The following is a 27,921-nucleotide window of genomic DNA, read 5'->3' as shown; positions in this document are numbered from 1 at the left end:
TACTTTAGACTCAAATTACTGTTCTTTGGACAGCTCAAACAATTCTCACAAATTCAACAACAATTACCTATTGGCTATAGAATACTATAAACTCTGGTTGCATTGTCTGTACTCAAACTCAGCTCAGCCCAACCACAGAAAAAAAGCCACAAACCACGCCATCAGCTCAAATTCAGCACCCGAAAGAAAAAAGTGGACCAAAGCTGCCAAAGCGAGCCCCTCCCTCTACTATTTTGTAGCACTCGCCGCCTTTCATCAACTCTTCCCTTCTTCTTCCTCTTTCATCAACATTTCGACCTCTCTACCTTGGAGCGACAAATCACTTTTAATCACGGCTTGAACATACACGAATAATCCAATTATTGCATCTGCTTTTTGCATTTACAATAACTGAGCAATCATTCTGTTCATACTCTCAACTATCACACCACCTACACACAACAACGCGACCGACACAATGGCGACTCCCCAGTCCACCACCTCTTACGAGGCCGAAACCGACAAGAAGCTCGAGCAGATTACTTTCCGATTCTGCTCCGAATGCTCCAACATGCTCTACCCCAAGGAGGACCAAGACGCTCACAAGCTTCAGTTCACTTGCCGAACATGCCAGTACACCGAGGACGCCAAGTCTACCTGCGTCTTCCGCAACAACCTCAACACCTCGGCCGGTGAGACCGCCGGTGTCACCCAGGATGTTGGCTCCGATCCGACGGTTAGTGACCTTCCACCTATTGTCTGCCACGGTTGTGGTGGAGTTATCTACTGCACCTCTTGCGGCAAGCCCGATTGCCATATGGTTGCCTCTTTGAACAAGATCAGTCAGCCCATCACGGGCATGTGCCAGTTCACCTTGCCATGGGAGGACCCTTCTGCCGACTACGATGAGGAGATGATGGACGAGGACTCTGACTACGCCAAGACAGAGTCTGATGACTTCCTCTCCGACGCCAGCGAGGAGTTTCTTGAAGAGATCTCCATGATGTCCGATTCATGAGTTTTCCTCTCAACCAAACTATAAAGCTACATCACGACGACTATGACTATGACGACATTACTGGCGAACACTATCTACTTTGGGCTGGCACATGCTCGGGCTTTGGTATTATATTCCGGCGGCACATGGACCGACCGTGACATGAGTAAAAGTTGGAAACAGCAGTTGGAGCACGGGTGGCTCGCGTTTTCTTTGGAACCCGCTTGTCATCGCTTAAAGACTGCTGGCTGACTTTATTTTTCTTTTGCGCGCTGCAGCTCCCGCGATCTACAAAGACTTGCCCTAGTTGCCAGCACACCGAAGCTGTCTTTTTCCAGTCTCAGCAGCGAAGCGCTGAAACCGGCATGGTAAGATGATTCTAGTCCCTGAATCAACACCACCATACTAACAACGGCCCAGAAACTGTTCTACGTCTGCTGCGATTGCGGTCACATTTTTACTTGAACGAGACCTTGTATCGATACCCAGGCACCGACACGTCGCTGTGCAAGATGGTCGCATTATCATTTGTATTTGGCAAGGCGTTTACAAAAGGTTATGACAAGGTTCTGTCATCGGCGCTGGGGACTTTTTAGAAAGGAAATGGAACTTGTATTTAAACATGATCCTGTATTAGACTGCCAACGCAGTGAGCATGGAGGAGAAGGAATTAAATCACGACAAGCTGCAATTCGCAGTCTTTGTCTCTATTAACTTTGAACCGTATTACGTGAATGTTGTGAAATGTCAAGAGCTGAAAGGTGTTTTTATTCTCGCATCAACGCCTCGCATATGCCCGAGTATAGTATTCATAATTGTACAGTATTCCACCCGTACACGGCTGTTGTCAGCCAACCTCGCTCCCGTAGTCTATGGTGTCTTTTATAAATCACCAACCGTCCCCTTCCCTAGTTTTGGTTGTAATTTCTTCTGTCCCCTTGCTTCCCTAACCTGACTTGTGTTGTGTTTATGCCTGCATGGGAGCCATTGACAAGATCTTGCTCCACTTCTTGCGCTTCAGCTCAGCGCCAACAGCGCCGTTGATACGTGAACCGACGGGGTCACCAGCCTTGTTCAACAAAACACAGGCGTTGTCGTCAAACTTGACGATTGATCCGTCGGGGCGCTGTGTAGGGTATCGGGTTCGGACGACGACGGCGTGACGAATGTCACCTCGCTTGACCTTGTTGGCGGCAGACATACCGGCCATGCCACCGGAGGAGCTACCACGCTGCTCCTGGACGACAACAACGACACGGTCACCTGGGGAGAGTTAGTCATTGTTCGAGTAGGTTCGATACGGTTCGGGTCGGGGTAATATCGTCATTGGGAGGTAGTCGTACCGATTCGGGCATGTCGCTTTTGGCCAACGACCAAGACGCATTCAACAAGGGCAGCGCCCGAGTTGTCGATGCAGTTAAGCATTGTCTATATGGTCAGTATATACATGTACACAAGTTCGAGGGGAACACACCTTTAATTGAATCATCTTGACGGTATCCGCTCGCGGAGGATCGATAGCTCTACTCTCACCACGGTTCAGCTCGGGATATCGTCAACTCGCCCAACTGAACTTTTCGACTAGCATCACGTGCACACAGCCACAGCTGAAACTACGCCACATATTGATTAAACATCTCATTAAGACACAGCCCCACCCGTCGCCTGGCCAATGCCCCCGAACCGGCCTTGATCAGGGAAGGACGAACAAAGCAACCCCTAACCTCCAAGGCCGGCGAGACACTAACATGTCATTCCACCTTGATCATCTCTTCCCTCCTTCAAGTCCGATTCCTTGAGAGGCTATTCGCTGCGTCGCCGTTCTCTCACTCACGTCTGAGCCTCGTCTGTCCTTATATCGTTCTTTACTGAAGAGACTTCCCTTTTCTTAGGCTATGACGTTGCGGCACGGATGAACTGAACTTAATCAGAACAACTCCTGTTGATACTGGCCTTCTCTCTTTTACCTCTTACATCTTTGCTTAACGGGAGCTGAAAAGCATCGACTGTGGCTCTGACAAGGCTGTGATTCTGTGAACCAACGATCGACATCTCCGCTCTTTTCTCGCTAGGACGTTTACTCTTGAGGGACACGTACGCTCCTTCATCTTTCCGACAGCAGTTTCAACGGCACGAATCTCTTGACGGAGACCTCAGGCTTGCCAAAATGGCCCCTTCACAGACGGCCAACAAGAAGCCACGCATGACACTGGCTCAAGTGTCAGCATATGATGACATTCTCACTGACGCCCTAGTTGATCATGTGAGTGGTTTACAATTGAGTATCTTATGAGAAATCGATGCGACTCTAACACAGCCAGGTCTTTTATTGGACAACAGTTCCCAAGAACCGCACATCCTATCACCCCTCGCGAGGTGTAAAGGAGGAAGAAATTAGCAAGATCCTGCAAGAAGAGGTGGTTCTGAAGAAGGATTTGGACAGTGCCGAGAAGCGACTATTGACAACAAACGGCCTCAAGAGATTTCACAATGGGTTGAAAACTGACAAGGAGAAGGACGACTTCCGAAAACATCTCAGGCGTTATGTGCAGATTTATCTACCGGATTGTCCTTGGGAGGTCAGCTCAACGAACCGATACACGATTGTCAGCCACGAAGCAGCCGTAACAGCCAGACGAGCCATACGGCGCAACGAAGCTATCAAGTACCTTTCTGGTGTACAGGTAGTCATCACACCAGAAGAGGAGATGGCAATCTCATCACAAAAGAAGGACTTCAGCATTGTTGTTAGCTCACGAAGCAAGTGCACGAGTCTTTTTATGGGACCTGCTCGATTTGCCAACCACGATTGCGATGCAAACGCAAAACTTATGAGGACGAGCCATGCCGGAATCGAGATTGTCGCAACGAGACCGATTGACGCAGGAGAGGAAATCACAGTCACGTACGGAGATAACTACTTTGGCGAGAACAACTGTGAATGCCTTTGCAAGACATGCGAGGATCTATTGAGGAATGCATGGGAGCCAGAAGAGGGAACAGTGCCAGTTCAGACAGGCATTGGGCAGAGCCTGTCAGACGGTTATTCACTTCGACGACGACGAAGAGATGACAGTATTTCTGGTTCTTCACGGACACCATCAGTCACGCCCGACATGCGACCACGGATTACGAAAGCCAATTCTAGAGGATCACTACTGGCCCGTGATACATCATCTGTTAGATCCCCATCTATCGATCAAACCAGTCGCAAGCGAACACACGATGTTCTGGCCACACCTCCCAAGACACCAGCGAAACGACAAAAGCTTGGGGTCCAGCCAATAGTCTCGGACTCTTCATCGCGTGGCACATCTGTCACAGCTAGTGAATCAAGTGGAGCTGTCGAAACGGATGTTACTTCACCTGAGAAGGAGACTCCAGAGCCTATGCAAACGCCATTGAAGGGCGCATCAAAGAAGCAGAACAATGAACAAAGCAGACTCGCACCAGTCTCGCCGCAGAGCACAGAGGGTTCGCGATCACCACAGCAGAAGAATGGGGCTTTGTCGAGTAATCGAAGCAGTTTGGATACTATGTCTATCCAGGCTATTTTGAATGATCCGCTGGAGTCTGAGGTGGAGAGCGAACCTGAGTCCAAGATGAAGAAAGTAACAGTGGTCCCTCCACCAGTTGAACCGGTTGCGCCAATTGCAACCAGTATTGAGGCAGTTGAGGAGGGCCAGGCGGCTGATGCGGAACAGTCAAAGCGGAAGAAGCAACCACGCCGTGTCCACAAGGAAGACACACCGCCAGCTCGAGTGCGAACACCGGGCGATTACCTCCTTACACCGCTGCTTTTATCAGAGCCTGAGATGGCTTGGATTCAGTGCACCAACTGCGACGAGTACTTTGTACAACAGAACGCATACTTTACACGAGCTTCGTGTCCTCGCTGCGAACGACACTCAAAGCTTTATGGATACATTTGGCCCAAGACAGACAAGGCAGGACCTAATGACAAGGAGGAAAGGATCTTGGATCACCGCACAATTCATCGATTCTTGGATCCTGATAATGAGCGAAGAGTGAGAAATCGCAAGAGCTTTGGAGCCTCCAAGACGAACACGGAAGAGGCAGAAGATGTTGAGCGAGGACGAAAGCGATTCGGCACAGCTGGTTTAATGGGAAGGAATGCTTCCACGACAGAAGACTCGGGTCACCGAAGGAGTGGAAGGCTACGAAGGGTGAACAGCAGGTTTCTTGACCCATGATATGCTAATTGGGGGGCGTTGGACTGAACATATTTACATTTTTTGGGGCGAGCGGGATTAGTAATTGCATATTTACGGATTCAACAAACACAACCAAGCTACACTAAATCTTGGTCTAGTATAGATAGTTGACCCACCATCTGGGCAACGTTATTTATTATAAATGCTTCAACGTTAAAGACTGCCCATTCCGATATCAAGCCGAAGGTAGACGGAATATTCTCAGTGGCTTCTCATGAAACAATGGAGATTATGATGGCGATTTTTGACGATCAAGATTCATAATCACAACGTCATTGACCCATCATGTTTCAATACATAAACTGCTGTTCCGCTGTTACGAGGTTGAAGTTTCATCAACTGTGATCTCTCTATCTCAACAACCTCAATTCCAATCTCAACATGGCCGCCTATCTCACCAAGCGTATCACCCATCCTCACCACGGCATTCCCGTCTCGAGGCCCGAAACTCCAGCTCCGGCCAAGACAGAAAAGTGCAGCCATCCCATCCCCAATGTTGCAGCCAAAGGCGTTCCCTTTTTCACCCCAGAGCAGGATCCCCCTGCTGGTCTGGCCATCAAACCCGACGATGGAAGACCCGTGCCCAGGTTATTCCAACCTCTCAAGATCCGCGGCGTCACGATGCAGAATAGGATCTGGGTGAGTCCCATGTGTCAGTACTCGTGCCATGAGGGCTTTATGACGCCTTGGCACATTACTCATTACGGAGGCATGGCTCAGCGTGGTGTAAGTGGCTTTCCCCCAATGATGAGAACGGCAAGATTAACGGTAATAGCCTGGACTTATGATGCTGGAGGCCACTGCTGTGCAGGCCAATGGTCGTATCACACCAGAGTAAGTTTTCACTTTATAATCTCATATGCGGAAACTTACAGATCAAGGGACGCTGGTATCTGGCTCGACGCCCACGTCGACACACTCCGCAAAAACGTCGACTTTGCACACAGCCAAAACACCAACATCGCCATCCAACTCGCCCACGCAGGCCGCAAAGCCAGCTGTGTAGCCCCCTGGCTCAGCGCCGGCGCCACAGCAACAGAGGAAGTCAACGGCTGGCCCGACGACGTCGTAGGACCCAGCACTGAACCCTTCAACGAGCATCACCCCACGCCTCGCAGCATGAGCATCCAAGAGATTAACCAGCTCAAGAAAGATTTCGTCAAAGCTGCGAACCGCGCTGTAACTGCTGGTTTTGATGTGATTGAGCTGCATTTTGCGCATGGGTATTTGGTCAGTTCGTTTTTGACGCCGAGCGTCAATAAGAGGACTGATCAGTACGGCGGAAGTTTCGAGAATAGAACTCGTCTTGCGCTGGAGTTGGTTGAGGAAGTAAGGGCTGTTATTCCGGAGACTATGCCGCTGTTTGTGCGGATTAGTGCGACGGATTGGCTGGATACTAACTCTGAGTACAACGGCGAGAGCTGGACTGTTGATCAGGCTGCCAGACTCACACAGCTTTTTGCAGAGCGCGGCGTCGATGTGATCGATGTGTCAAGCGGTGGTAACCATCCCATGCAGAAAGTCCAAGGAGGACCAGGATATCAGGCCAAGTTTGCAAAGTATATCAAGAAAGAGGTCGGCGATAAAATTCTCGTCAGCACGGTTGGAAGTATCAAGACGGGAACTTTGGCTGAGGAGATTATTTCTGGGGAAGATGGTGTTCCGCTTGATCTTGTCGCTGCGGGACGAATGTTTCAGAAGAATCCGGGACTTGTGTGGGCGTGGGCGGACGATTTAGACATTGAGATTCAGCTTGCGCATCAGATTGGGTGGGGGTTTGGGGGGAGGGCGACGAAGAAGGGTGATCATGTCAAGATGAGCATTCCTTGATGTAGATTTAGATTTGAATGAATTGGTTTGTTTCGAGTCGAGAGTATGGAAGTGTACATATGCATGTGGTCTGAGTATGCAGGATGAGATTGGGGCGAATAGGAAGGCTGTTAGGATTGAGATATGTCCTATTCTGGTAATTCATCCTGTGAGCAGCGCAGAGATGAGTAACATGTGAATATATGCAATATCAAATTATTCATCCGTAAAGCACTGTGATACTAACAGCTCGACCATGTATCCCCAACTTATCCATGCTCATACTTCATTGTCCAACTATTTCTTCTCCCTCCATTTCTTCTCCGATCCGTATTTTCCTTCTTCCACTCTCTTTTCAACAATGAGAGGTTTCTTCTCATCTACCTATATCCCAACATAAGTATACACTCTCTTTCCTTATCACTCAACCTACCTGATTCTGAGGATCCGTTGGTTCCGTAAACACCTTATTGACTGTAGCGTAGACATCATTCTTCCACTCCGCCACGCGAGCTCCAAGGCCGATATAGAGCGTGTAAGCAGGATGCATTGTAATTTAGATGATTATGAACAAACTTTAGAGAAGGGAATGAATTTATTTTATTACAACTCATCGTTGTGTCAGCGTCAGCAGTTGATCTCATGTAAGCACCCTATCTATGTGAGTGAGCTGACGGTTTCTGACCAAGATGTGTGAGATGGCAGGTCTTGGTGTCAGACGGAGTGGCGAATGGGAGGGTGAGAGGGTTGTACAGCATGTTGCATCGGGATTTGTCGTAAAAGGTGATTTGTTAGTATTGATTGGTTTGTCGGTGTATGCAAGTATCTGTGTTTGTAGGCGTATATCATCGAAGCGGTTGTTACACACATCGCGGGTGGAATGAGGACTATATGTTCTATAGCAGTAAATATTAACGTACTCTTCGGGTGATTTTCTATTACGTTCCGCCTTGTCTGTCTTTTATCTTTCTTGTCTATTTAATTGGAAAGAAGTAAGAGACAGGCTGAGGTCTGTATCAACTGACCATCATTAACTTTGTGAATAACTATCTCAAGTCTTCGGTCCCTACGTGTGAGCATTTATTAATTTATTACACTCAAAACCTGGCAACGTCAATTAATATATGCCTTTCAATAAAAATAGGAGTTTAATAATCACCATCCTACAATATTATCTTTATCTACCTATGTAGGTAGATGAGTAATGGCACCCATAGATAAGACACCCTCCAGGGTAAGGTCACCGCCAAGACACGGGGAAACAGCCCTGAAATCCAGACCAGGCAAAGATAAGCAAGGGATGCCTCGGGTTCCTGGCAGGGCAACCAAGCTAAGCTGCAGTAGCTCAAGATCATCACGTCACAAGCACCAGAGCTTGTATCACCTGGGGACCCCCGGAGAGCCGACTCAAACCATAACTACCTACTTCTCACCGATCCATTCATCCATCCTTCTTCTTCTTGTCATCATCATCAAACATATACAGAAAAATGACAACAAAGAGTTTCTGTCTGGTCGCTGCCACGGCTGCTCTGTCGGGCGTTTCAGCTCTCCAGATCCCTCTCAACCTCCAAGTTCCCAAGCTCTCATGGAGTCCCTTCAGTGACGATCTGCCTCTGGTGGACACGAAGGAGCTGCAGAAGAGCATCAAGCCTGAGAACCTCGAGGCGCGAGCAAAGGATCTGTACGAGATTGCCAAGAATGGTGAGGAGGAGTACGGTCATCCTACTCGCGTCATCGGCAGCGAAGGTGAGTTATCGCCGACATCGGCATTCTTGTAATCAACTAACCTGTGACTAGGCCATCTCGGAACGCTGTCGTACATTCACGCTGAATTGGCCAAGCTGGGCGGCTACTACACCGTCTCGAACCAGCAATTCCCTGCCGTTTCGGGCAACGTCTTTGAGTCGCGACTCGTTCTCGGCAATGACGTCCCCAAGGAGGCTGCGCCCATGGGTCTGACACCCCCTACAAAGAACAAGGAGCCTGTTTACGGAAAGCTCGTTCTTGTCGATAACGAGGGATGTAACGAGTCCGATTATCCCGAGGCTGTCAAGGGAAACATTGCTCTCGTCCTCCGTGGAACATGTCCCTTTGGAACAAAGTCTGGCAACGCTGGCAAGGCGGGTGCTGTCGCGGCCGTCGTGTACAACTACGAAAAGGGCGACGTTCACGGAACTCTGGGAACTCCTTCTCCTGACCACATCGCTACTTTTGGTCTTGGTGGTGATGAGGGCAAGGCTGTTGTCAAGAAGATCAAGGACGGCGAGGAGGTTGATGCTATTGCATACATCGATGCCGAGGTCAAGACCATCTCTACTACCAACATCATCGCTCAGACCCGTGGCGGTGACCCCGACAACTGCGTCATGCTCGGTGGCCACAGCGACAGTGTTGCCGAGGGCCCTGGTATCAACGACGACGGCTCTGGCAGTATCTCTGTGCTCGAGGTTGCTGTTCAGCTGACCAAGTACCGCGTCAACAACTGTGTCCGTTTCGCCTGGTGGGCCGCCGAAGAGGAAGGACTCCTCGGATCCGACCACTACGTCTCTGTCCTTTCCGACGAGGAGAACCAGAAGATTCGTCTCTTCATGGACTACGACATGATGGCCAGCCCCAACTTTGCCTACCAGATCTACAACGCGACCAACGCTGCCAACCCCAAGGGATCCGAGGAGCTGCGCAACCTGTACGTTGACTGGTACGAGGAGCAGGGTCTCAACTACACCTTTATCCCCTTTGACGGCCGCAGCGACTACGACGGTTTCATCCGTGGCGGTATCCCTGCTGGCGGTATCGCTACCGGTGCCGAGGGTGTCAAGACTGAGGAAGAGGTTGCCATGTTTGGTGGAGAGGCTGGCGTTTGGTACGACAAGAACTACCACCAGATCGGTGACGATCTGACAAACGTCAACTACACTGCTTGGGAGGTGAACACCAAGGTAAGTCCACAATACATCACATGTCTTGGTGACGGTAACACTAACATGACACCCCGCAGCTCATCGCCCACTCCGTCGCTACCTACGCCAAGTCTTTCAAGGGATTCCCTGAGCGATCTTCCGAGGCTGTTGTCCAGAGCGAGACATACTCTGACAAGACCAAGTACCACGGCAGCAAGCTCTTCCTGTAATAATGTCATTAGGTCTCATTTCATAGCATAGCATAAGTACATAAGCCTGTCTCATTGTAACACCCATATAGCACACGCACTCCTAGTAATGGCTGATTAATTGATTGGATGGATATCTCTACGTTAAATAAATTGCAAATGCCCAGCTAAGCTAAATCGACTCCATGTGGAAAGTAAAACGGTAAAAAGTACAAATCATAAGACATAAACCAACAACCCAAATGACAATAAAAAAAAAAAGGATGCCCGTCTAAATCCATCCCCAACCAATCCATATGTAGTAAAAAGTAAGCCAGAGCTTGGCTTCAGAACTGTTTCCAACCTAAACACCGACTTTGCATATTTGTCATTTTAATCTGACGACTTGTTGATCCACTGAGAGGGGGGTTGCTGTTTCATCATAAACTCGAGACAAAAGCCTCATCGCGCTGATGTAACATTGTACGGAGTGTTGACAAACACACCACCAGTGGGAAATTCGCAGCTGCCGACCTGGGAGGGCACGGTGCCGGTGTAGTACTCAAAATCATCACGCAGCTCCCTTAACTCGATGGGCAGAATAATTCTGGACAGGGCCTTGGGCGTGGTGAGGTTGGCGAGGGTGCCCGAGTAGGGTGACGACGTTGATGATGAGTTGGACCAGGACGAGGCCGGAGGGCGGCGCCCCACATTGACGGGGGTGATCTCGGGGGATTCGGTGACTGAGACGGTCGTCTTGGCGGCCGAGGAACCGGATCCGGGTCTTGCTGTGTGTCGCAATCGTGCGGCGAGGCCGACGTTGAATGTGAGGAGTCGAGCAACACGATGAGCGAGTTCGTCGCGACTGTTCTTTGCGTCTTTTTCTCCAGGGCTGTTTATTGTATCTGGTTAGCTTAATGCTTCAAACTCCAATTCATTGTTCAACAATAGGCCCGTGTGCCAAGTCTAGAAAGTGGGAATTAACAGGGTATAGCCTGCATGTCTTGCTTTCCTGTCTCGCCATTTGCCTTGCTTTTTGAACTCCCCAAACTTACCAGTTCACTATTGTCATCATCATGGCAATCGACAGGTTATGCCACCGAATCCTCGCGCACAGCGCCCTGATGCGCTTCTCGAATTGCTTAGCCGCATCTTCAGGGCTAGACCGTGTAGATTCCTCGTCGACGGCGCAGCACAGCGACGAGAGGCGAGAAAAGGCGAGGACTGTATCTGTAACAGTCGCGACGAGGGTTTCGAGCGAGATCCAGGCGGCGCGGGCGGGGATTGGGATCTGGCCGTTCTCGATGAGGCTGAGGGTTTTGTAAAAGGCGTGGACGGAGGAGCGACACTCTTTAACCTCGCGGAGAAGAGCGTTGAGGACGAGGGTGTCGTGCTGGGGCGAGATGTTGAGGTCGCTGAGGATGTCGATGGCTGCGGCGCCAACCTCTAGGAGGCCTGTGATGGCGGTTGTGGTAGGGAGGCCGACGACGGCGAGGGGATCCATGTCGGCCTGCAGAGCGGAAGGCATCTATCGCGGTATCATCCAATAGTGAGAGACAAAAAAAGAAAGAGAAGTGGTGAGGCTCAAAATTATAGCAAAAGAGTTGTGAGTTTGCAATGCAAATGAGAGTGAGTAAAGGCGCGGGATAGTGAAATCTTGGCGAAAGGTCCCGGCTTCTAGGCCTCCCCCCCCCTTTGGCTTAAATGGGACAGAGGTGGTAGTGGTAGCAAGGCCCCTGGGGCTGAAAGATGACAGTGACAGTCACCCGCGGGGGTAGCGAAAGCCCGAGAATAACGGACTGTGGGGGGTGTAGGATTAACGAAAACCAGGAACGAAAAGTTTGGAGCCACTTGACGAGAGACGAGATGACGAGTGTATACAGGTGAGTGAGGAGGAAGATGAGAGTTGGGGAGAGGAAGTGAAGAAATACAAAGCTACAGGGGATTAAAGGCTCTGTAAGTTGGGTTCTATTCTTAGTCTGGTATAAGTAGATGATATGCCATGCTATGCTGTTGCAAGGCAAGGTCTTGTCTGGAAGAGACGGCAACAAAAAAAGGGTTCAATGGATAGGAACGGTGCAATTGGTGAAGCCGTACTTCCGAGACAAGCAACTGTGCTTTGTCCACTAAGAGGAGGAGGAGAGGGGGTGTGTGTGCCCTGTATTTGTAGATGCTTCAGAAGCGAGTCTTCATTTACGGATAGGTACCCAGGCGGCTGTGTATTAATTCCCCAGGGGGGTTTACAGGGGCTCATGCTATACATTTATATCCTCAAGTTATTCCATCAATGTTTCTTCGTTATATCATTATCAACCTCTTCCCTTTCATCCTCTCTTCCTCCCTCTACTGACACAGTCTACATCCACCCCAGACTAAAAACTGGGCGTTTGGAAATGGTGGATGTCGAGATGCCGACTTGCCGGGGTCGATTGGGCGCGATCGGATACCGGCACGGCGCGGTGAGATGATGCTATCCTGTTCCACTTTTCCTCTCTCTCTCTCTGCCTGTCTCTGTCCTTGCTGTCTATCCCCATCTCTCTTCTCCTCTCATAGTGTTTTATCGGCATATATATTCCGTCCGGCATTTCTAATCGAGTCATGATTGATTTTCATTTGTTTCTGAGCCGATATCCGAAAAATCTCTTTTCGTCTGTCACCTGGCATGCGCGTACCTGCGTGGCTTGCTTTTGATGGACAAGCCTTCAACCTACTAACAAAAAGGCTGACGTACCTATGATAATGATATACTGCCCGCTTAAGCGCCCCAAGATGCTAAATACTACTCGGACGGGCAATCAAAATCGTCCATGCTCATGACTACCTCTACAAAAAAATGATCGTCCGACAAAAACGGCTCTGACGGCACAAGTCTGAAACCCTTTTTTTTAGTTGGCAATGCGTGCGTAATTCCCAATCTAATCCCGCCGGGATCAAAACGACGCTCTATTTTTACCGCCCGTAAAACACCACTACAAAAACTCAAACTTACAGTCACAATGCCAAGTAAACAAATAATTCCATAGAACAAAAATATTCCATTCTTTTCTCTATATGCCGTCTATACCGTGCCGTCATATCCATACGCTCGGCCCGAGTTGATCTCGCCTGCGTATGCTATCAATTTAACTCTACCTTACCTGTAACACCTGGAGGGGACCCATTCTGCTGACGACTTAGACGCGTCTTCTGGAGACGACATCTAAGCGATGAGGCTGTCAGAACTTCAGTAGTAAAATGTGTTGATGATGGATGGTCAGCTGGCTTTTGATCTTCCAGAGACCAAAAAGTCAAGCGCCATTCAATCAATACCTTGCTTACCTTGCTTGGTCTAGAGAAACAGTGACATTTCTTTTCAACTTCCGCAGAGGTAGGATAGTCGAATTAGACATAGTGGAACAAGTCAGGCGCAGGAGCCATCTCGACATCCTCGTCTTCACTATTAGTGTCAGAGTCTGGGCTGCTACTCAACTCATTGTAGTCTCCACTATCATCCCCATCCTCACTCCCCTCATCGTCGGTGCTTGGTAGTAAGTCGTCAAAATCGATGTAGTCATCGTCATTGCTGGTATCGTGATGAGAAAACCCAAAACGATCCCATCCACTGTTTGATGACATTTCTGCCACCATGTGAGCATTCATAGCAGCCACCGCATGTCGATGGATAAACTCTCTATCGTCTAGAGTTGGCCCCCTTGACCATGCTACTAGAGGTGATATAGGTCTCTGTCGTCGTTGACGGTCTGCCATGAGCTCTGCTACCGATGCGGTAATATCTAGCCCGGCCCTGAAACGTTCTTCGATGACCTCCCTCAACAACACTTCGTGTGCAGATGGGTGCGCTGACGGTGAAGACAGAGGTGTCGTCAGATCAATAGTATGCACTGCATGTGCTGTCGATGGGGCGGCCTCAGTGCGCACTTCGATAAATGGCGTCGATGAAGATGGAAATGGCATCCATTCTATAATAGTTGGAGGGCCAAGGGCCTGCCCTGCAGACGTCTCCGATGCAGCAAGAGCGCTCATTTCAGATTGTTGTCCAAAGACCTCCCCAAAACTTGGAGGTGGCCTCATGCTGAAAGGCTGCATTGCAGGTCGTGCCAACGGACTAGTAGGAGTAGGAGGCCCTTGAGGAACTGCTTCCCCAATAGCCCCCCACGGGTTCTGCTGCGGAGCTGGTCCCGCAGGCGATGTACCCGACAATGGCCAGTTGTCCTCCTGTGGCACAAGTCTCGGTAGACGCTGACCATGCCCGGGAAGGTCTGCTGCTCGTGGAACAGGAGTATCAGGATCGTCTGCAAACCAAGGCGTCTGTCCCTCCAAAGCAGCATGTCTGCTCTGGATTGCTTGTACACGCCCAGTTATCATTTCCAGAAACTCATCCTCAATAATGGTAGCAAACGCATCGACGAGGTTTTGTGGACTAACGGCGTAGCCCTGCTGTTCCAGCTTGCCTGCCAAGTGGTAGAAAAGAGGCACAAAGCCAGGCTCTAGGTCTTGAAGACCATCTGGCCAGTCCCCTTGCTGAATACTCTCTCCAACTTCTGCAGTGGCCTGGCATTCTCTGCATCGACCTCCTTCAGACAAAATCGCAGGGACTGATGTGACCGGGCCTTCTTTGGGGATGGGAATCACCTGTGAGGGTTTACCGCAGTCGATGCACTGCAGAGAAGTGCGACACATGGGACATGTGCGGTTCTCGAGGGGGTGACTGGCAGCTTCACTGGCAACACGACATTCCTGGCATAGAATGTGGCCGCAGAGAAGAACCTCGCCGAGAGTCGGGTCTGCACCCGGAACCGTGATTTGGCGCTGCGGGATGGGAGGGAAGCTTGTTACGGCAATGTCGTCCATGCAGATGGGGCACTGAACCCGAGATGTCGAGTTGGGTTGCGAGGGGTCGTTGATGACCTCGATAGCGTCCCTGATAGGGGGCCAGTATTGTTGAATAGACGACATGATGTTGGTAGAGGAAGTACTTACTGGAGAATGTGGTAAGAGTAAGTAGGTGTCGTGGTGGTGCCTGGAGATGCTGTGAATGATATAAATGATTTCAGAGTTCTTACCAGAAGAGTCAGAAGTCGGTTTAATCAAGCTATTCGGTTTAATCAAGATGGTTAATGAGATTGTTGGAAAAAGAGTATGAGCCATTGCGTCTCTTTTATACAAAACATTTTAAGTTGGTGTTTTGTAAACATATTATTAGAGATGAAGAATAGAGATGGTGTTCTTGATCTCACAAGTGTATTCCATTGAGATGAACAAGGTGACAATGATCTCTTTGTATGCTCTGCACTTACTTGAATGAGAACACCCATATGGAACCGAACAAAGTCGCAGGTTGTTCAAAAAATTCCCAACAAAGGTCTTGTCAATATACCATTCTTATCTATTCTCAAATCAGATACGTCGTTTCATATGGATCTACTGCTCAGCTGCCTTGATCTCCTCTTCTCCCTTTTTCCTTTCAATAGCAATAATCTCCTCTACCGTCTTGGTGCTAACTCCATCTCCAAAGTATCTCTCCGACAGCTCCACGCAGCGAAGGTTGGCAGACAACTTGTTCATCGTCTCCATCCATTCGTCTGTAGGGTCACTGTCGTAGACGATACCACCGCCGGCTTGCATGTATGCAACACCGTCCTTGACAAGCATTGTTCGAATGGCGATGCATGTATCCATGGGCCCTTCATCAACAAAGATCTTGTCCTGCTGCTCGCTGCTATCGTCGACACGGACAATGTCATAGCCGAACCATCCGGCAGCTCCAGCGTAGATTCCACGTTTCTCCTGCTCTAGATCGTAGATCAACTCCATGGCTCGGATTTTGGGTGCTCCAGACACAGTACCAGCGGGGAAGATGGATCGTAGGGCATCCCAGCGTGTGCATTCGGGCCGCAGCACTCCTGAAACCTCGGAGGTGATGTGCTGAACGTGAGAGAAGCGATCAATTCGCATAAGTCGATCAACCTTGACGGTAGTAGGGTGACAAACCCGGTTCACATCATTTCGAGCAAGGTCAACCAACATGACGTGCTCAGCGCGATCCTTTTTGGATGCAAGAAGCTCAGCTGCCAATCTGTCGTCCTCAGCCGCATTCTTTCCGCGGTGAATTGTTCCGGCAATGGCATGGTTAACAATACGGGGCCTTGATCGAGCCTCAGCTGCTGAGTAACCAAATCGAGAGTCGGAAGGTAGAGGAGCGTAGCCATCAGTCTTCATGAGACACTCTGGTGAGGCACCGACAATGTGAAAGTCTGCGCATGACAGGAAAAAGACATATGGCGAAGGATTCAACGTTCGAAGAGTTCTGTAGATGTTAAAGGGGTGAAGCTGTGTGCTGCGGCGGAATCTTTGCGAGGGCACGGCCTGGATAATGTCACCCTTGACAATGTACTTCTTGAGCTCTGTAACAAAAGTCTCGTAACCCTTACGACCGACGTTTGAGGAAAACTGCTGATCAGACTCGGACTGCGCGCTAAGTGTTTGCTTGGGCAGGGGTGTCTCGGGCTGGAAAATAATGTCGAGAGTCTTTTTGAGGGTCTCACAGGCCTCATCGTAGGCGGGCTGAATATCGTCCGATGGGTTCTTTGGTAGTTTCATGTGCGTAACGATAGTCAATGTCGAGCGGAAGTGATCGAGAGCGACAATGGTGTCGAAGAGCATGAACAAAGCCTCGGGAATCTTGAGGTTGTCCTTTAGCGGTCGTTCCGTCTTGGGCTCAAAGTACTTGATGCAGTCATAGGAAACATAGCCAACGGCACCTCCGGATAGCGCGGGTAGTCTTAGCGAGGGGATATCAAGAACACGGTCGTGAGAGAGCTCGGCCTCGAGGGTCTTGAGGGGGTCGCCAGAGTGTTGGTAGCCATCGCCGGTAGCCAGCACCTTTCGAGGGTCTAGAACAGAGACTTTAGAGATTGTCCACCATGGGTACCCTTTAGGAAGCTAGCTTACTGGCACCGATAAAACTGTATCTTCCGACTGTTTCTGTGCTACCTGTGGCACTCTCGAGAAGGAATGAGTATTCGGCAGTTGCGCTGCGAGTGAGTCAGAGGATGAGGTCCAAAGGCGGAGGCATTGTGGTTCTTTACCCTGAGGATAGCTTCAGGTAAATGGCGGAGGGAGTCAAGAGATCGGCAGGAGCGGATGCGCAAACGGGAAGAAGCGTGGGTTGAGTAGAAGGTGTCCATTCCTGGTTGTAAGCATTTCGAGCTTCATCGGCAGTTGGCCGTATATCGAGCTGGCGGAGAAGGTTAGTATGATCCATGGCAAGAAATAGATGTAATAATGGAAATGAGTCTGTTCTTACCTGTGCTGCACACATCCTTTCTTATAATTCTGATATCCAAGGGTCAAGTGGTACTTTTGGTGGCTTGACAACAAAGAAAGAAGGACGATGGAAGATTGTCTTGTTGGTGGATGAATACAGCAGCAGTAAGGTTTGCTCGGGAGTCACTTTTCATTCAATTGCCAATTGTTAGACGCCAGCTGTTAGTGGGGGCGGGGCAGGCCGATAGCGGTTGTTTCGTGTTATTACGGGGTGCTACGTAGGTGAGTGGTCCCTGGAAAGACACCAGGTCTAGGGTAGCCATGATGAGAAGTGTTGGTGCCTTGCGCTCAAGGCTACAACCTGCACTCAAGCTCGCTTCCGCTTACAGCCTAGCGAGCGCTTAACTGCTCTCAATACTGGAGACAGAAGCTCGTGTTTCGGTACGTCATGTCACACGCGCTCAACACGATTATTTGCAACTATTCTCAATTCCACTCGTTTCCCACTAAACAGAGCCGTGGCCGCTCCTTTCCTTCAAAATTGCTTCCTTCAGTATCGAAATCATGCCTTCCGGTCAGCATGAGGACTCGGTCGAGCCTACTGGCGACGTCGAGATGACCGAGACCACCCAAAACACCCGGGAGACAGCTCCAGAGAATACCCAAGACGACACCAAAAATGGCGAGGGAGAGAACGAGAATGCAGACGAAACTGCTCTTGAGCTTGCCGAACCCGAAGTCGCCAAACTCCGAATTGCCTTTGCCAATTACCTTATGAGCCCTATTGTCACTCTCCTCATCGGCTCAGGCGACCAATCCATCCTCTCAGCGCATCAGGGCCTTTTGACACAAAGTCCCTACTTTAAGGATATCTGCGATACCTTTGTCGAGGACGGCAGCGTTAGTAAGTCAGTGTCTCCAACTCAATTCATTCTAACCCCCCGCAGCCCCGTCAGATTGAGCTCCCCGAATACGACATCGACACCGTCGGATGCTTCCTCGAGTACCTCTACACGGGCGAGTACTTCCCCAAGAAGCTCCCAGGCCAGCGCGTCCTTGAGTCCGATCCCGCCATCCCCGCCATCGACGACAGCGGCGACCAGCTCCTCAAGCACGCCCGCATCTACACCCTCGCCGAGAAGTTTGGAGTCGAAGGCCTCAAGACCCTCTCGAGCTCCAAGATTCACTGCGTCAACTCAACCGCCAAGGGCGAGATCGCATACGCTCGCTACGTCTATGCTTTCACCAACAACGACGACGCCATAATTCGCGCACCTGTCGCGAGCTTCTGGGCTACGCGCTCGCACACTCTCCGTGCCGAGGCCGAGGACGAGTTCAAGGCTCTGTGCTTGGAGCACCCCCAGTTCGGATACGATGTTCTCAGTATGTGTGATGATTCTGTGGAAGAATCTTGTACTAATAATTACCAGCCCGCGTCTTGGACTACAAGCTCAAGCGAGAGCGCAACGACAAGATGCACCCTGCTACCAGCAGCGCCCGAAAGCGCTCCCGTCACAGCAGCGGCTCGCGTGCCGAATAAGCAGAGCCGTAGTCTGTGTCGTTTACGCGTTTTGAACCTCATTTTTCTTTTGTTCTGTAATACTATGGGAATATACTCGGCTGCTATACGGAGTTGCTTGGAAGATGGGATACTGGGAACACAGGGAACAAACAAGCTCAAGAGAGCTATTGGATTTTGGCATATTAATCAACAGAAGATCTCTGACCTTTGTCCTTTTTCTGAGTTGCACATTGCAAGGGGTTCTGGAGTTTAAAGTGAGAACAAATTGTCTATTCTATTCGGGTTTCCTTTGGTTTGCTAACAGTGTTCATGCTAATGAAGCTTTTGGCTGTGAATTCTTGACATACTTTGTATGCTGCCCATGCGTAACAAGCTTCAGCGTCCCATCCGCCTCAACCTTGAAAATCTTTATCGACGAGAACGCAACGCTGCCACCGACTTTATCCGCCGTCGAAACGATCTCAACCATGTCCCCCAAGCGGGCTGTGCTAACATAGCTGATGTGCATATCCACACTCGCACCAGTCGTCTCCCTCAGATCCCAGCTCGCAATAGCCAGACCCGTGACAAAGTCAATGATGGTGGCTGATACAGCGCCGTGCAGGTTTCCGCTGCTGTTCAGGTGGTTCTCGTTCAGCGTCATGCGTGTGGTGACGACGCCTTGGCTTGACTCGATGAGTTGCGCTTCGGCCATTATGAAGTTGTAGATGGGGCTTTTGCTGCGTAGACGGTCCATGAGATTCTGGACGTGGGCGGTTCGCACCGCTTGGGAGGAGTCGACATCTGGGGTCTGCACGCGAGTTGAAGGTGGTTCAGACATTTTGCGTATCCTTTATATGATTGTTTATATGTGTTTGTTTGTTCAGGTATAGGTAAGTTTATTTGAGTTGTTTAAGAGAAATTTCCTCATCGGGCAATTCCCGCCCCCCTTTGATGAATACCCTCTCTTGTCTGCATACCAACTCAAACCTTTTCAAAAACATCCTTCAAGTAGTCAAAAGCTCCCAGAGGAACTCCCTGCGTGCGCATGATGCAGTACGCAGACGTGAGATGAAAGTGAAAGTTTGGAATCGCATATTCACTTATATACCTCTGTCCCGTGAAGCGATAATTGCCAAACTTGGTCTCCATGATGATCTCGACATCTTCCTTGCCGTTGATAACATCCGGGTCCACGTTTTCCAGGACTTCAATTGTTTTGGCGATTCGGTCTTGGAGATGTTCGAATGTTTCTTCGTTGTCTTCAAACGTGGGGATGTTGGGGGCGTCGAAGCGTGATACGAGGAATTTGGCTGTGTTGGAGCAGGATTGGACTTGGTAGGGGAGACTAACAGATGTTAGTTGGTTGTTAAGACTTTACTGGGGAGATGGGACTGGCCCTCTCATGTCGGAGATCAGACGATAGGATAGCATTTCTTCATGTTTTAGACTCTTTTCTTCACAGAATGTGGCGCCTTTCTGAAGCAAGAAGGAAAGGTTCTTGAGGTACTTGACCAGCACAGGGATACTTTGTTGATAGAGCGTAGTCATTTTGTTCCTATAGTGGAAGTGGAAGTAAGCAATAATCATTGTTGGATTATCCCATGTCTGGGTACGTGTATGACAGTTTATATACTGCTTCGGTATGAACGGCATACCCCAAAACGTTAACTCCATGCTTGATTGTTAATTACATCCTGCAAAGCTGACAACATAGCAGCGAGGATTTATTAGTGTTGACTGTATCATTAGCGCTTATTTTCTGACTTGATAGCCATGGATACGTGAGATGCGGGAAGTGGAATGCCATCTTGGATGAATTGGAGTCTTGAAGGATTCGCATTCGGCTTATACATAGTTTAGAGAGGGATGTAAGCTGTTGTTGCATCTTGCTACACGCCATTGCTGGCACTTGAAGCAAAGACTATGAGAGCGTCAAGGGCGACTTCCTCCTAATTATACACACATACGACATGATGCTGTATCCCTCCAGTTCTGTACATTTACGCAGCGTGCTCAAAGTCCACCGTCAGTCCAGGGAGAAGCTCGATAGATCTGGGACTATCCTTTGTACCCAAAAGAGCCAACTTGATCTCTGCCTTGCCGTTTCCACCTTCAAGCGTTGACAGAACAACCTTGTTGCTTCCCGCGTTCGGCCCAGCAGGAAGATCATACGGCCACGAGTGTTCCTTTCCTTCAGCAGCCTTTTGGTTGTGAATAGCGTCATAAACCGGCTTGTACGTCGCGATATCCTTCTCCGGCAGTAAAACAGTAACCTTTGACACACCTTGCGCATGGGAAGGATGCTTTGTGTATTCGTGCAACCCATCACCACCATCAGTCTTGAACGGTGATCTCAAATGTCTCTCTGTCTCATCAACGCACCAAAACGGAATCGTACCCGGAAAGATACGACCACCCTCTGGATCAAGAGCCACTGAGACAAGACACTTCATCAAAACACCATCAGGTCTATGTCTCTGAAGTGAAGTCAAATCACCATACGTGACACCATTTCCAGCATCAGCGACCCTCTTTTGAAGAGCAGCATAGTCGGCTTCGCTGTTGAGAGTATGAGCCCAATCGGCGATTTTGCCTTCTTCGAGGTTTCCCCAGCGATGAGCGCGGCGTTTTTCAGGGTCGACGCCTTCTACGAAGGCGATGAATTCGAGATATGTGCCGTCGGCGAGATGGATGAGTTTGTTCACTGTGAGACCATCTGCGTGGGCGCCGCCGTCGATGACGAGAAGAGAGTCTTTGAGGGTGTCTGTGACGGTTTGGAGGGTTCGGTACGAGACCAGGATTGCAAAGTGGTCTAGAATTGGGAGTGACATCTCTGATGATGAAGATTATGTTTGATGGTAGAGAGGATGTTGGATGATGGAGTGTCTGTTTGGGGTTTGTGAGAGTGTAAGAAGCTATTGCGGGGGCTCGGAGTTGGTTCGGGAGGAGCTCCGACTTGCATATTTGATCCGAATTGAAGCCACATTCTATCTCCTACACAATAATGTAGGTTGTTGTATAAATATTACGAGTTTATTATCGAGATTCATTGATTTGAAGTCCCAATACTGTATGATCAGTTGAAGTAGTATTGGATCGTCAGCAGCTACTGTAGTTAGATATCACGTTGAAGAACACGCCAGTTACCTGGACTCGAGAAGACAAGAGAATAAATAAAACGATAAAATTGCTCAATAGGGTATCTAAATCATTCTTTAAACATCTTACATCGGTCTTGCATTCCAAGCCGATTGATGCTCCCTCACAACATCAACAAACGACATCCTCCGCCTCTGACACGATCTAATACAAAGTTCAAACCCCTTTAGATCTGTAGAATACCACGATCTTGTAGCATTATCCTTCAATCTTGCTTTGATCTCATCAAAAACCTTCTTTAGAGGTCCTTCGATTATCACGTCTTGCACATCATACCCCTCCACTGAATCCATCGCCCTTAAATCCCACACATGGCATCTTGTTCGAGCCGACACAAATAGCGAATCTCCCTCGTCAAGCTCAAACGGGAAAAGAAGTGTAGGTGCTAGATAGCTAATGCCCATAATAATCTCAGTGACTTGACAATCGCCGCATTTATCCGCTACCACGCCTCCCTCCGAAAGCGTAGGCGGAAACTTACAGATTTCCCTGATGCTAGTTGGCATGGGCATACCACTGTGAACATGATCGCAATCTCTATGATGAGAAAAGTTGACACGGCAGATAGGACAAGCTATAGGCTGATTACTCCTGACGAGTTCGTCGATCATCGTCATGGCGCATTTACTGCCAAACATGTGTCCGCAGGGAAATATACGAGCTCTGTGCGAAAGATGGGACATTAGCGGATCGTAAGTATGTTCATGTTGAAAGACTGTCATGTCTTCAAGACATATTACGCATTCGAGATGGAGGTTGTGGTAGGATGAGGGATCTCGGAGGAGAGCGTCCCTGAGGATGGGCCAGTACGTGTTGCTGAGTTGGGGTTGGTTGACCGGAGGTGAAGGTTCCGGGTTAAGAATGTTGTTGATAGACATAACGTTTGTGGATTGAAGAGTCATTTTGGCGAGTTTTGGTAAAGTATATGAGAGTTGGTTTGTCGAAATTAGATACCAGATTGCTGGGGTTTCATATCTTATTATGGATAAAAGTGTGATTCAACTATGCTGTTAATCTTGAAGTGCCCTTTTTGAAGTTCGTGAACATGTTCGTTGACAAAGACATTCATTAAACAATTCTTTCACTCAATTACAATGACTTTCTGGACAACATTTGTTCACCACTCCCACTATTATAGACTCAAATAAAGAGTCTATCAGCGCATTGAAGCGCAGTTAGAATGGTTAGTGAAGATATGCTGCTCAAGAAGTCTGATTCAGGGGTACACCCCAAAAGAATTTTTGAAGCAACTGTCTTCTCATCACTACAGGAGATTTGTATTGTTGGCTGAAAGAAATGAAGTGGTTCATCCGATACTGTATCATATCATCTGCAAGTTCATGTGACTACAAAGAAGAAGCTCTACAATGTTCCCTTTCTATTGGCATAATTATCATGTCAACAATGGATGATTGGAAGAAATATGCTGGTTGAATGCAAAATTCCGTTCACTTGACTCCATAGAAGGTTTCAAAGAGCCTGGGCACAACGCTCCTGTATCACGTTCACGTCACGACCTGGATATACTCATTGTTCAACATGAATCTCTTTCAATAAAGCTACCTAATGGCCGTTTAGTTCGGAGCTTGGAAAAGGGCATAAATGAGCTCCTTTCCTCCTCCTTCTGTACACTCTTCCTGTTCAACAACACAACCGAGTCATTCAGTAACAACACCCTGAACACAACCAACAGTAAGAATCTACAGAACACGCATCTACACCAAGCAAAGAGCAGAACAACTCCAAACCCTAAGATCTGTTCAGTACAGTCTTCAAAATGTCTTCCACCAACATCCCTCCCACTGCCGTCGCCAGCGACACCACGTTTCCCCCCATCACTGATATCTTCTGGCCTGACTTCAGGGAAGAAGTCGAGAACGATGAGCAGAACCTTCGAGTTCATGCTCTACGATGTGGTATCTGCGATGAGCTGATGCCCAGCCAGCTAGCTCAGGCCCATGATAAGCATCGTCCTTGGATTTTCCCTTGCGGGCACATGGTAGGCTCCAGTTGCCTTATGTTGACCCAAGGTGATAGCTTCTTTGACAAGAACCTGGACCGAGCTTGTCCCGTGTGCCATGTCGACCTTCTCCTCCACGGGTGTGGTCATCCGGCTATCGGTATGCAAGCTCCTCTCGACAAAAAGTCCTTTCCCCATGTCCCACCCGTCCTATCCGTAGGTGGCCTTGCAGCGATAAAGTGCGGTCTCTGCGAAGCCAGGTCAGCTCTCAAGTATCTCCGCGCCGTCGCAGAACTTGATCCTCCCAGAATGAAACGAGGAAAGCGAATGAATCTGAGTATTCGCACAAACCCCATGTGGTTCGACATTGTCTACCAGGATGGTCACCACAAGTTGGTCGAACGCAGTCACAATGAAGCCCTGTATCAGGGCGCGATGGAGTATGAGAAGATTCCCAAGGCTGTGAGGGATCTTTGGGAACAGTATGTCAAGGATTGGTCGGAACAGGCCCAGCAGCTATGGTTCTATCCTAATCCGAGTTCCTTTTCTCTTCATGCTTCTGTGGGTAAAAAGAAAAAGAAGGAGATGGGGTTTTGGGAGAAGCTCTTGGTTGATTGGGCTTGAGGACACAGAAGTGTAGTCCAGAAGAACGGATCAAGGAGGCAGCCATTCCATTGAAGGTCTGGAAGCCTGGTCAAGGGAATTCGGTTTAAGGAGACGGGTAAATAGAATTGAAGAACATGCCAAAAATAAAATATGTCAAAAACAACCAAATTATTCGTAGTGATATGCTTCAAGTCCGCCCCGTAGATGAAGTGATCCCCCCATCAACAACAATCTTTTGTCCCGTGATATACCTCGTCTCATCCGCCGCCAAAAACACAACCGTATTAGCAACATCCCACGCATCTCCCATCCTCCCCATAGGAACCTGTCCCTCCCTCATGCTACAAAACTCATCATAACCCCCTGGCGTAGCAAATCTCTGCGCCAGACTCTTTGTGTAAGGCGTATCCATGAGTCCCGGAACAACAGTGTTGAGCCGTATACCCTTTGGCGCGTATATAACTGCCGTAGCTTTGACGAACTGGAGTATCGCCGCTTTGCTCGTGTTGTACGCTATCTGCGGCTTGCCAATGTACCGAAGACCGGCGATGCTGGAGATGCAAATAATTGAACCACTTCCTTGGGACTCCATAATGGGAAGAACATGGTGACATGCAAGATACACACTTTTGAGATTAATATCCATCTGCGAATCCCATACGTCTTCTGTCATGGATGCAGGATCCCCTGGTTGAGATTGACCAACGCTTGTTAACAGGATATCAATCCTTCCATGTTTTTCCATGCAAGCGTCGACGACAGCCTTGACGGATGCAGAGTCTGTAGCGTTTGTGGCGACGACATCACATTGGCCGCCTTGTTGTTGGATGGTTTCTTTTGTCTTTGTAGTTGAAGCGATTGTTCTGTTGCCGCCAAAGATGATGGCTCCTTGTCGTGCAAGGGTTACGGCGCTTGCTGCACCGATACCCCAACCTTCGGTGTTTGTTTGACCGAGGCCGATGACGAGAGCTACTTTGTTCTTGAGGTTGAGCATGATGATAAAGAAGGATAATATGATACTGAGATAATTCTGTGGTGTTTCAATTATGGTAGTTAACTCATCTTTTATCTTTCTTGACTTATTAGTTATCGGGACTCTTCCGTCACTTAGACGGGACACATCCGGATATTGCGTGATGACCGACGCGGGGTTACCCCGTTCACAACTCACAACCTCTTTGGAGTAGGAATGCATAAACATTGATTGATCCATCATCAATTACAATACTCAGACGCCCATCAAAAGCCTCAAAATGACAGACTCAAACAACAACCCCATAAACCCAGACTATGACCTCGACAAGCCCATAACCTCAAAAGTCGGCCTCCGTCAAGGCCTCGCATCATACGGCGACCCTCACTTCTCCCTGTTCCTACGCAAAGTCTTTATCAAAGCCCTCGGCTACAGCGAAGATGCCCTCTCACGGCCAATCATCGGTATTGTCAATACATACTCCAGCTTCAACCCTTGTCATGCCAATATCCCCCAGCTCATTGATGCTGTGAAAAGAGGTGTGCAGCTCAACGGGGGGTTGGCGATTGACTTTCCCACTATTAGTATCCATGAGTCGTTTTCCTCGCCGACGAGTATGTATTTGAGGAATTTGATGAGTATGGATACTGAGGAGATGATTGCGGCGCAGCCTTGTGATGCTGTTGTTTTGATAGGAGGTATGTCGGTATCTTATTCTCAGTGGTGTGTACTAACTCGATAGGATGCGATAAAACTACACCTGCTCAGCTGATGGGTGGTATTTCTGCAAACAAGCCTATTCTCCATCTCGTCACTGGTCCCATGATGCCCGGTAGTCATCGTGGAGTACGCATCGGAGCTTGCACCGACTGTCGCAACAACTGGGCCAAGTACAGAGCTGGAACTCTAGACATTGAAGACATAACAGCTATCAACGATGAACTAGCTCCAACTGTAAGTCTCATACTCAGCACGCACTCTCATATCTGACACTTTCAAGGGTGGAACGTGTGGAGTCATGGGAACAGCATCTACCATGGCAGCCATACTCGTTGGTCTCGGAATGATGCCTTTTGCTGGTGCCACAGCTCCAGCTGTATCAGCCTCGAGACTCCGAATCGCAGAAGCAACTGGTGGTTTAGCTGTAGCTGCGTGCAAAGATGTTGAACGACTGCGACCACAGGCGTTACTGACACGAGAATCTTTCTTGAATGCGATTACTGTTCTGCAGGCAATTGGTGGTTCGACTAATGCTGTGGTTCATCTCATGGCTATCATCGGACGGCATCCTAAGGTAGCGGGGACCATCACGTTGGATACTGTTGATGAGATCGGTCGCAAAACACCGTTGTTGGTTGATCTGAAACCAAGCGGTGATAACTACATGACCGATTTCCATAACTCAGGTATGCCACTTACATCTACTTATTGACTTCTCTAACAATTATAGGCGGCATGCTCGCTTTGTTCCACCAGCTCAAACCCCTTCTTCATCTCGACGCTCAAACAGTCACCGGTCGAACCCTCGGCGAAGAAATCGCCCACCAATCCCTCATCCCCGTGCCCCAAGAACTAAGCGTCATCCAACCATTCGACAAACCCCTGTATCCAGCATCTTCCCTCGTCGTCCTCCGAGGCAATCTAGCCCCAGGCGGCGCCGTCATGAAAGCAAGCGCCTCCAAGTACCGAAACCTCCTCCAGCACACAGGTCGCGCAGTCGTGTTTGCCAACTCTGCAGACATGGCCGAGCGAATAGACGATCCCGATCTAGACGTTACTCCCGACAGCGTTCTCGTTCTCCAAAGTATCGGGCCTATCGGAAATCCTGGTATGCCGGAGGCAGGCATGATTCCCATCCCGAGAAAGATTGCTGCGCAGGGTGTTTTGGACATGCTGCGGTTGTCGGATGGTCGTATGAGTGGCACGGCTGGCGGGACGATTGGACTTCATATATCGCCTGAATCAGCGGATCCGAAATCACCGCTTGGTATCGTCAGAGATGGCGATGTTATCACATTGGATGTTGAGAAACGCAGTTTATCTGTTGACTTGTCTGATGAAGAGATTGCCCAAAGAATTGAAGAGAAGGTCAAGAGTTTTGAGCAGAAGGATGAGGAACCGTGGGTTAAGAGGGAGGGTATGAGAGGATATCGAGGATTGTACATGCGAAGTGTGAATCAAGCAGAGCTAGGTGCAGACTTTGACTTTTTGACAGCTCAAGGGCCTCAAAGGTAACATGATGGTAGAATTATAGTTCGGTCGAGTATGTAGGGATAAAGTCCTGGAACAGGTCTCGTACAATGTTATCAACGTTGATGGAATCCGTCTCAAAATATTCAGCG

At 49.1% G+C, this 27,921-nt stretch overlaps 16 protein-coding genes across 16 annotated transcripts; 7 read left to right on the top strand and 9 right to left on the bottom strand.

The window, feature by feature from the left end:
* Positions 1–11: 11 nt before the first annotated feature.
* Positions 12–1,678, top strand: FGSG_06531 (uncharacterized protein). The gene is made up of 2 exons (XM_011327840.1): positions 12–1,344; positions 1,397–1,678. The coding sequence occupies exon 1, from the start codon at positions 458–460 to the stop codon at positions 995–997; it is 540 nt and encodes a 179-aa protein (XP_011326142.1). The 5' UTR covers positions 12–457; the 3' UTR covers positions 998–1,344; positions 1,397–1,678.
* A 46-nt stretch (positions 1,679–1,724) lies between these two features.
* Positions 1,725–2,489, bottom strand: FGSG_06530 (50S ribosomal protein L14). Its single transcript, XM_011327839.1, has 3 exons — positions 2,451–2,489; positions 2,320–2,404; positions 1,725–2,239 (listed from the first exon to the last, which is right to left on the bottom strand). Exons 1-3 carry the CDS (start codon positions 2,463–2,465, stop codon positions 1,944–1,946), a joined length of 396 nt encoding a protein of 131 aa, XP_011326141.1. The 5' UTR covers positions 2,466–2,489; the 3' UTR covers positions 1,725–1,943.
* A 654-nt stretch (positions 2,490–3,143) lies between these two features.
* Positions 3,144–5,190, top strand: FGSG_06529 (uncharacterized protein; the record flags this gene model as incomplete). The annotated part of the gene is made up of 2 exons (XM_011327838.1): positions 3,144–3,239; positions 3,298–5,190. 2 exons carry the CDS (start codon positions 3,144–3,146, stop codon positions 5,188–5,190), a joined length of 1,989 nt encoding a protein of 662 aa, XP_011326140.1.
* A 402-nt stretch (positions 5,191–5,592) lies between these two features.
* On the top strand, positions 5,593–7,041 carry FGSG_06528 (uncharacterized protein; the record flags this gene model as incomplete). The annotated part of the gene is made up of 3 exons (XM_011327837.1): positions 5,593–5,937; positions 5,987–6,045; positions 6,093–7,041. 3 exons carry the CDS (start codon positions 5,593–5,595, stop codon positions 7,039–7,041), a joined length of 1,353 nt encoding a protein of 450 aa, XP_011326139.1.
* Positions 7,042–8,510: 1,469 nt separating this feature from the next.
* On the top strand, positions 8,511–10,153 carry FGSG_06527 (uncharacterized protein; the record flags this gene model as incomplete). The annotated part of the gene is made up of 3 exons (XM_011327836.1): positions 8,511–8,769; positions 8,821–9,962; positions 10,022–10,153. 3 exons carry the CDS (start codon positions 8,511–8,513, stop codon positions 10,151–10,153), a joined length of 1,533 nt encoding a protein of 510 aa, XP_011326138.1.
* Positions 10,154–10,227: 74 nt separating this feature from the next.
* On the bottom strand, positions 10,228–12,053 carry FGSG_06526 (uncharacterized protein). The gene is made up of 2 exons (XM_011327835.1): positions 11,167–12,053; positions 10,228–11,003 (listed from the first exon to the last, which is right to left on the bottom strand). The coding sequence occupies exons 1-2, from the start codon at positions 11,637–11,639 to the stop codon at positions 10,574–10,576; spliced, it is 903 nt and encodes a 300-aa protein (XP_011326137.1). The 5' UTR covers positions 11,640–12,053; the 3' UTR covers positions 10,228–10,573.
* Positions 12,054–13,492: 1,439 nt separating this feature from the next.
* FGSG_12935 (uncharacterized protein) lies at positions 13,493–15,067 on the bottom strand (the record flags this gene model as incomplete). Its single annotated transcript, XM_011327834.1, has 1 exon — positions 13,493–15,067. The coding sequence occupies one exon, from the start codon at positions 15,065–15,067 to the stop codon at positions 13,493–13,495; it is 1,575 nt and encodes a 524-aa protein (XP_011326136.1).
* A 465-nt stretch (positions 15,068–15,532) lies between these two features.
* Positions 15,533–17,326, bottom strand: FGSG_12934 (anthranilate synthase component 1; the record flags this gene model as incomplete). The annotated part of the gene is made up of 3 exons (XM_011327833.1): positions 15,533–17,004; positions 17,063–17,145; positions 17,265–17,326. 3 exons carry the CDS (start codon positions 17,324–17,326, stop codon positions 15,533–15,535), a joined length of 1,617 nt encoding a protein of 538 aa, XP_011326135.1.
* Positions 17,327–17,941: 615 nt separating this feature from the next.
* Positions 17,942–18,917, top strand: FGSG_06524 (uncharacterized protein; the record flags this gene model as incomplete). The annotated part of the gene is made up of 3 exons (XM_011327832.1): positions 17,942–18,277; positions 18,325–18,760; positions 18,808–18,917. 3 exons carry the CDS (start codon positions 17,942–17,944, stop codon positions 18,915–18,917), a joined length of 882 nt encoding a protein of 293 aa, XP_011326134.1.
* Positions 18,918–19,206: 289 nt separating this feature from the next.
* On the bottom strand, positions 19,207–19,719 carry FGSG_06523 (uncharacterized protein; the record flags this gene model as incomplete). The annotated part of the gene is made up of 1 exon (XM_011327831.1): positions 19,207–19,719. One exon carries the CDS (start codon positions 19,717–19,719, stop codon positions 19,207–19,209), a length of 513 nt encoding a protein of 170 aa, XP_011326133.1.
* Positions 19,720–19,862: 143 nt separating this feature from the next.
* Positions 19,863–20,429, bottom strand: FGSG_06522 (uncharacterized protein; the record flags this gene model as incomplete). Its single annotated transcript, XM_011327830.1, has 2 exons — positions 19,863–20,226; positions 20,260–20,429. 2 exons carry the CDS (start codon positions 20,427–20,429, stop codon positions 19,863–19,865), a joined length of 534 nt encoding a protein of 177 aa, XP_011326132.1.
* Positions 20,430–20,881: 452 nt separating this feature from the next.
* FGSG_06521 (uncharacterized protein) lies at positions 20,882–21,712 on the bottom strand (the record flags this gene model as incomplete). Its single annotated transcript, XM_011327829.1, has 1 exon — positions 20,882–21,712. The coding sequence occupies one exon, from the start codon at positions 21,710–21,712 to the stop codon at positions 20,882–20,884; it is 831 nt and encodes a 276-aa protein (XP_011326131.1).
* A 215-nt stretch (positions 21,713–21,927) lies between these two features.
* On the bottom strand, positions 21,928–22,942 carry FGSG_06520 (uncharacterized protein; the record flags this gene model as incomplete). The annotated part of the gene is made up of 3 exons (XM_011327828.1): positions 21,928–21,949; positions 22,110–22,425; positions 22,522–22,942. The coding sequence occupies 3 exons, from the start codon at positions 22,940–22,942 to the stop codon at positions 21,928–21,930; spliced, it is 759 nt and encodes a 252-aa protein (XP_011326130.1).
* Positions 22,943–23,817: 875 nt separating this feature from the next.
* FGSG_06519 (uncharacterized protein) lies at positions 23,818–24,624 on the top strand (the record flags this gene model as incomplete). Its single annotated transcript, XM_011327827.1, has 1 exon — positions 23,818–24,624. The coding sequence occupies one exon, from the start codon at positions 23,818–23,820 to the stop codon at positions 24,622–24,624; it is 807 nt and encodes a 268-aa protein (XP_011326129.1).
* Positions 24,625–24,793: 169 nt separating this feature from the next.
* On the bottom strand, positions 24,794–25,600 carry FGSG_06518 (uncharacterized protein; the record flags this gene model as incomplete). Its single annotated transcript, XM_011327826.1, has 1 exon — positions 24,794–25,600. One exon carries the CDS (start codon positions 25,598–25,600, stop codon positions 24,794–24,796), a length of 807 nt encoding a protein of 268 aa, XP_011326128.1.
* Positions 25,601–25,859: 259 nt separating this feature from the next.
* FGSG_06517 (uncharacterized protein) lies at positions 25,860–27,814 on the top strand (the record flags this gene model as incomplete). The annotated part of the gene is made up of 4 exons (XM_011327825.1): positions 25,860–26,277; positions 26,322–26,533; positions 26,580–26,985; positions 27,030–27,814. The coding sequence occupies 4 exons, from the start codon at positions 25,860–25,862 to the stop codon at positions 27,812–27,814; spliced, it is 1,821 nt and encodes a 606-aa protein (XP_011326127.1).
* Positions 27,815–27,921: the final 107 nt, after the last annotated feature.

The sequence above is a fragment of the Fusarium graminearum genome, chromosome 4 (assembly GCF_000240135.3).
Source record: "Fusarium graminearum PH-1 chromosome 4, whole genome shotgun sequence".
In the NCBI taxonomy this organism is placed as follows: Eukaryota; Fungi; Ascomycota; class Sordariomycetes; order Hypocreales; family Nectriaceae; genus Fusarium; species Fusarium graminearum.
The sequence above is the reverse complement of the archived record's forward strand: the minus strand, read 5'-3'. Positions and strand labels throughout refer to the sequence as shown.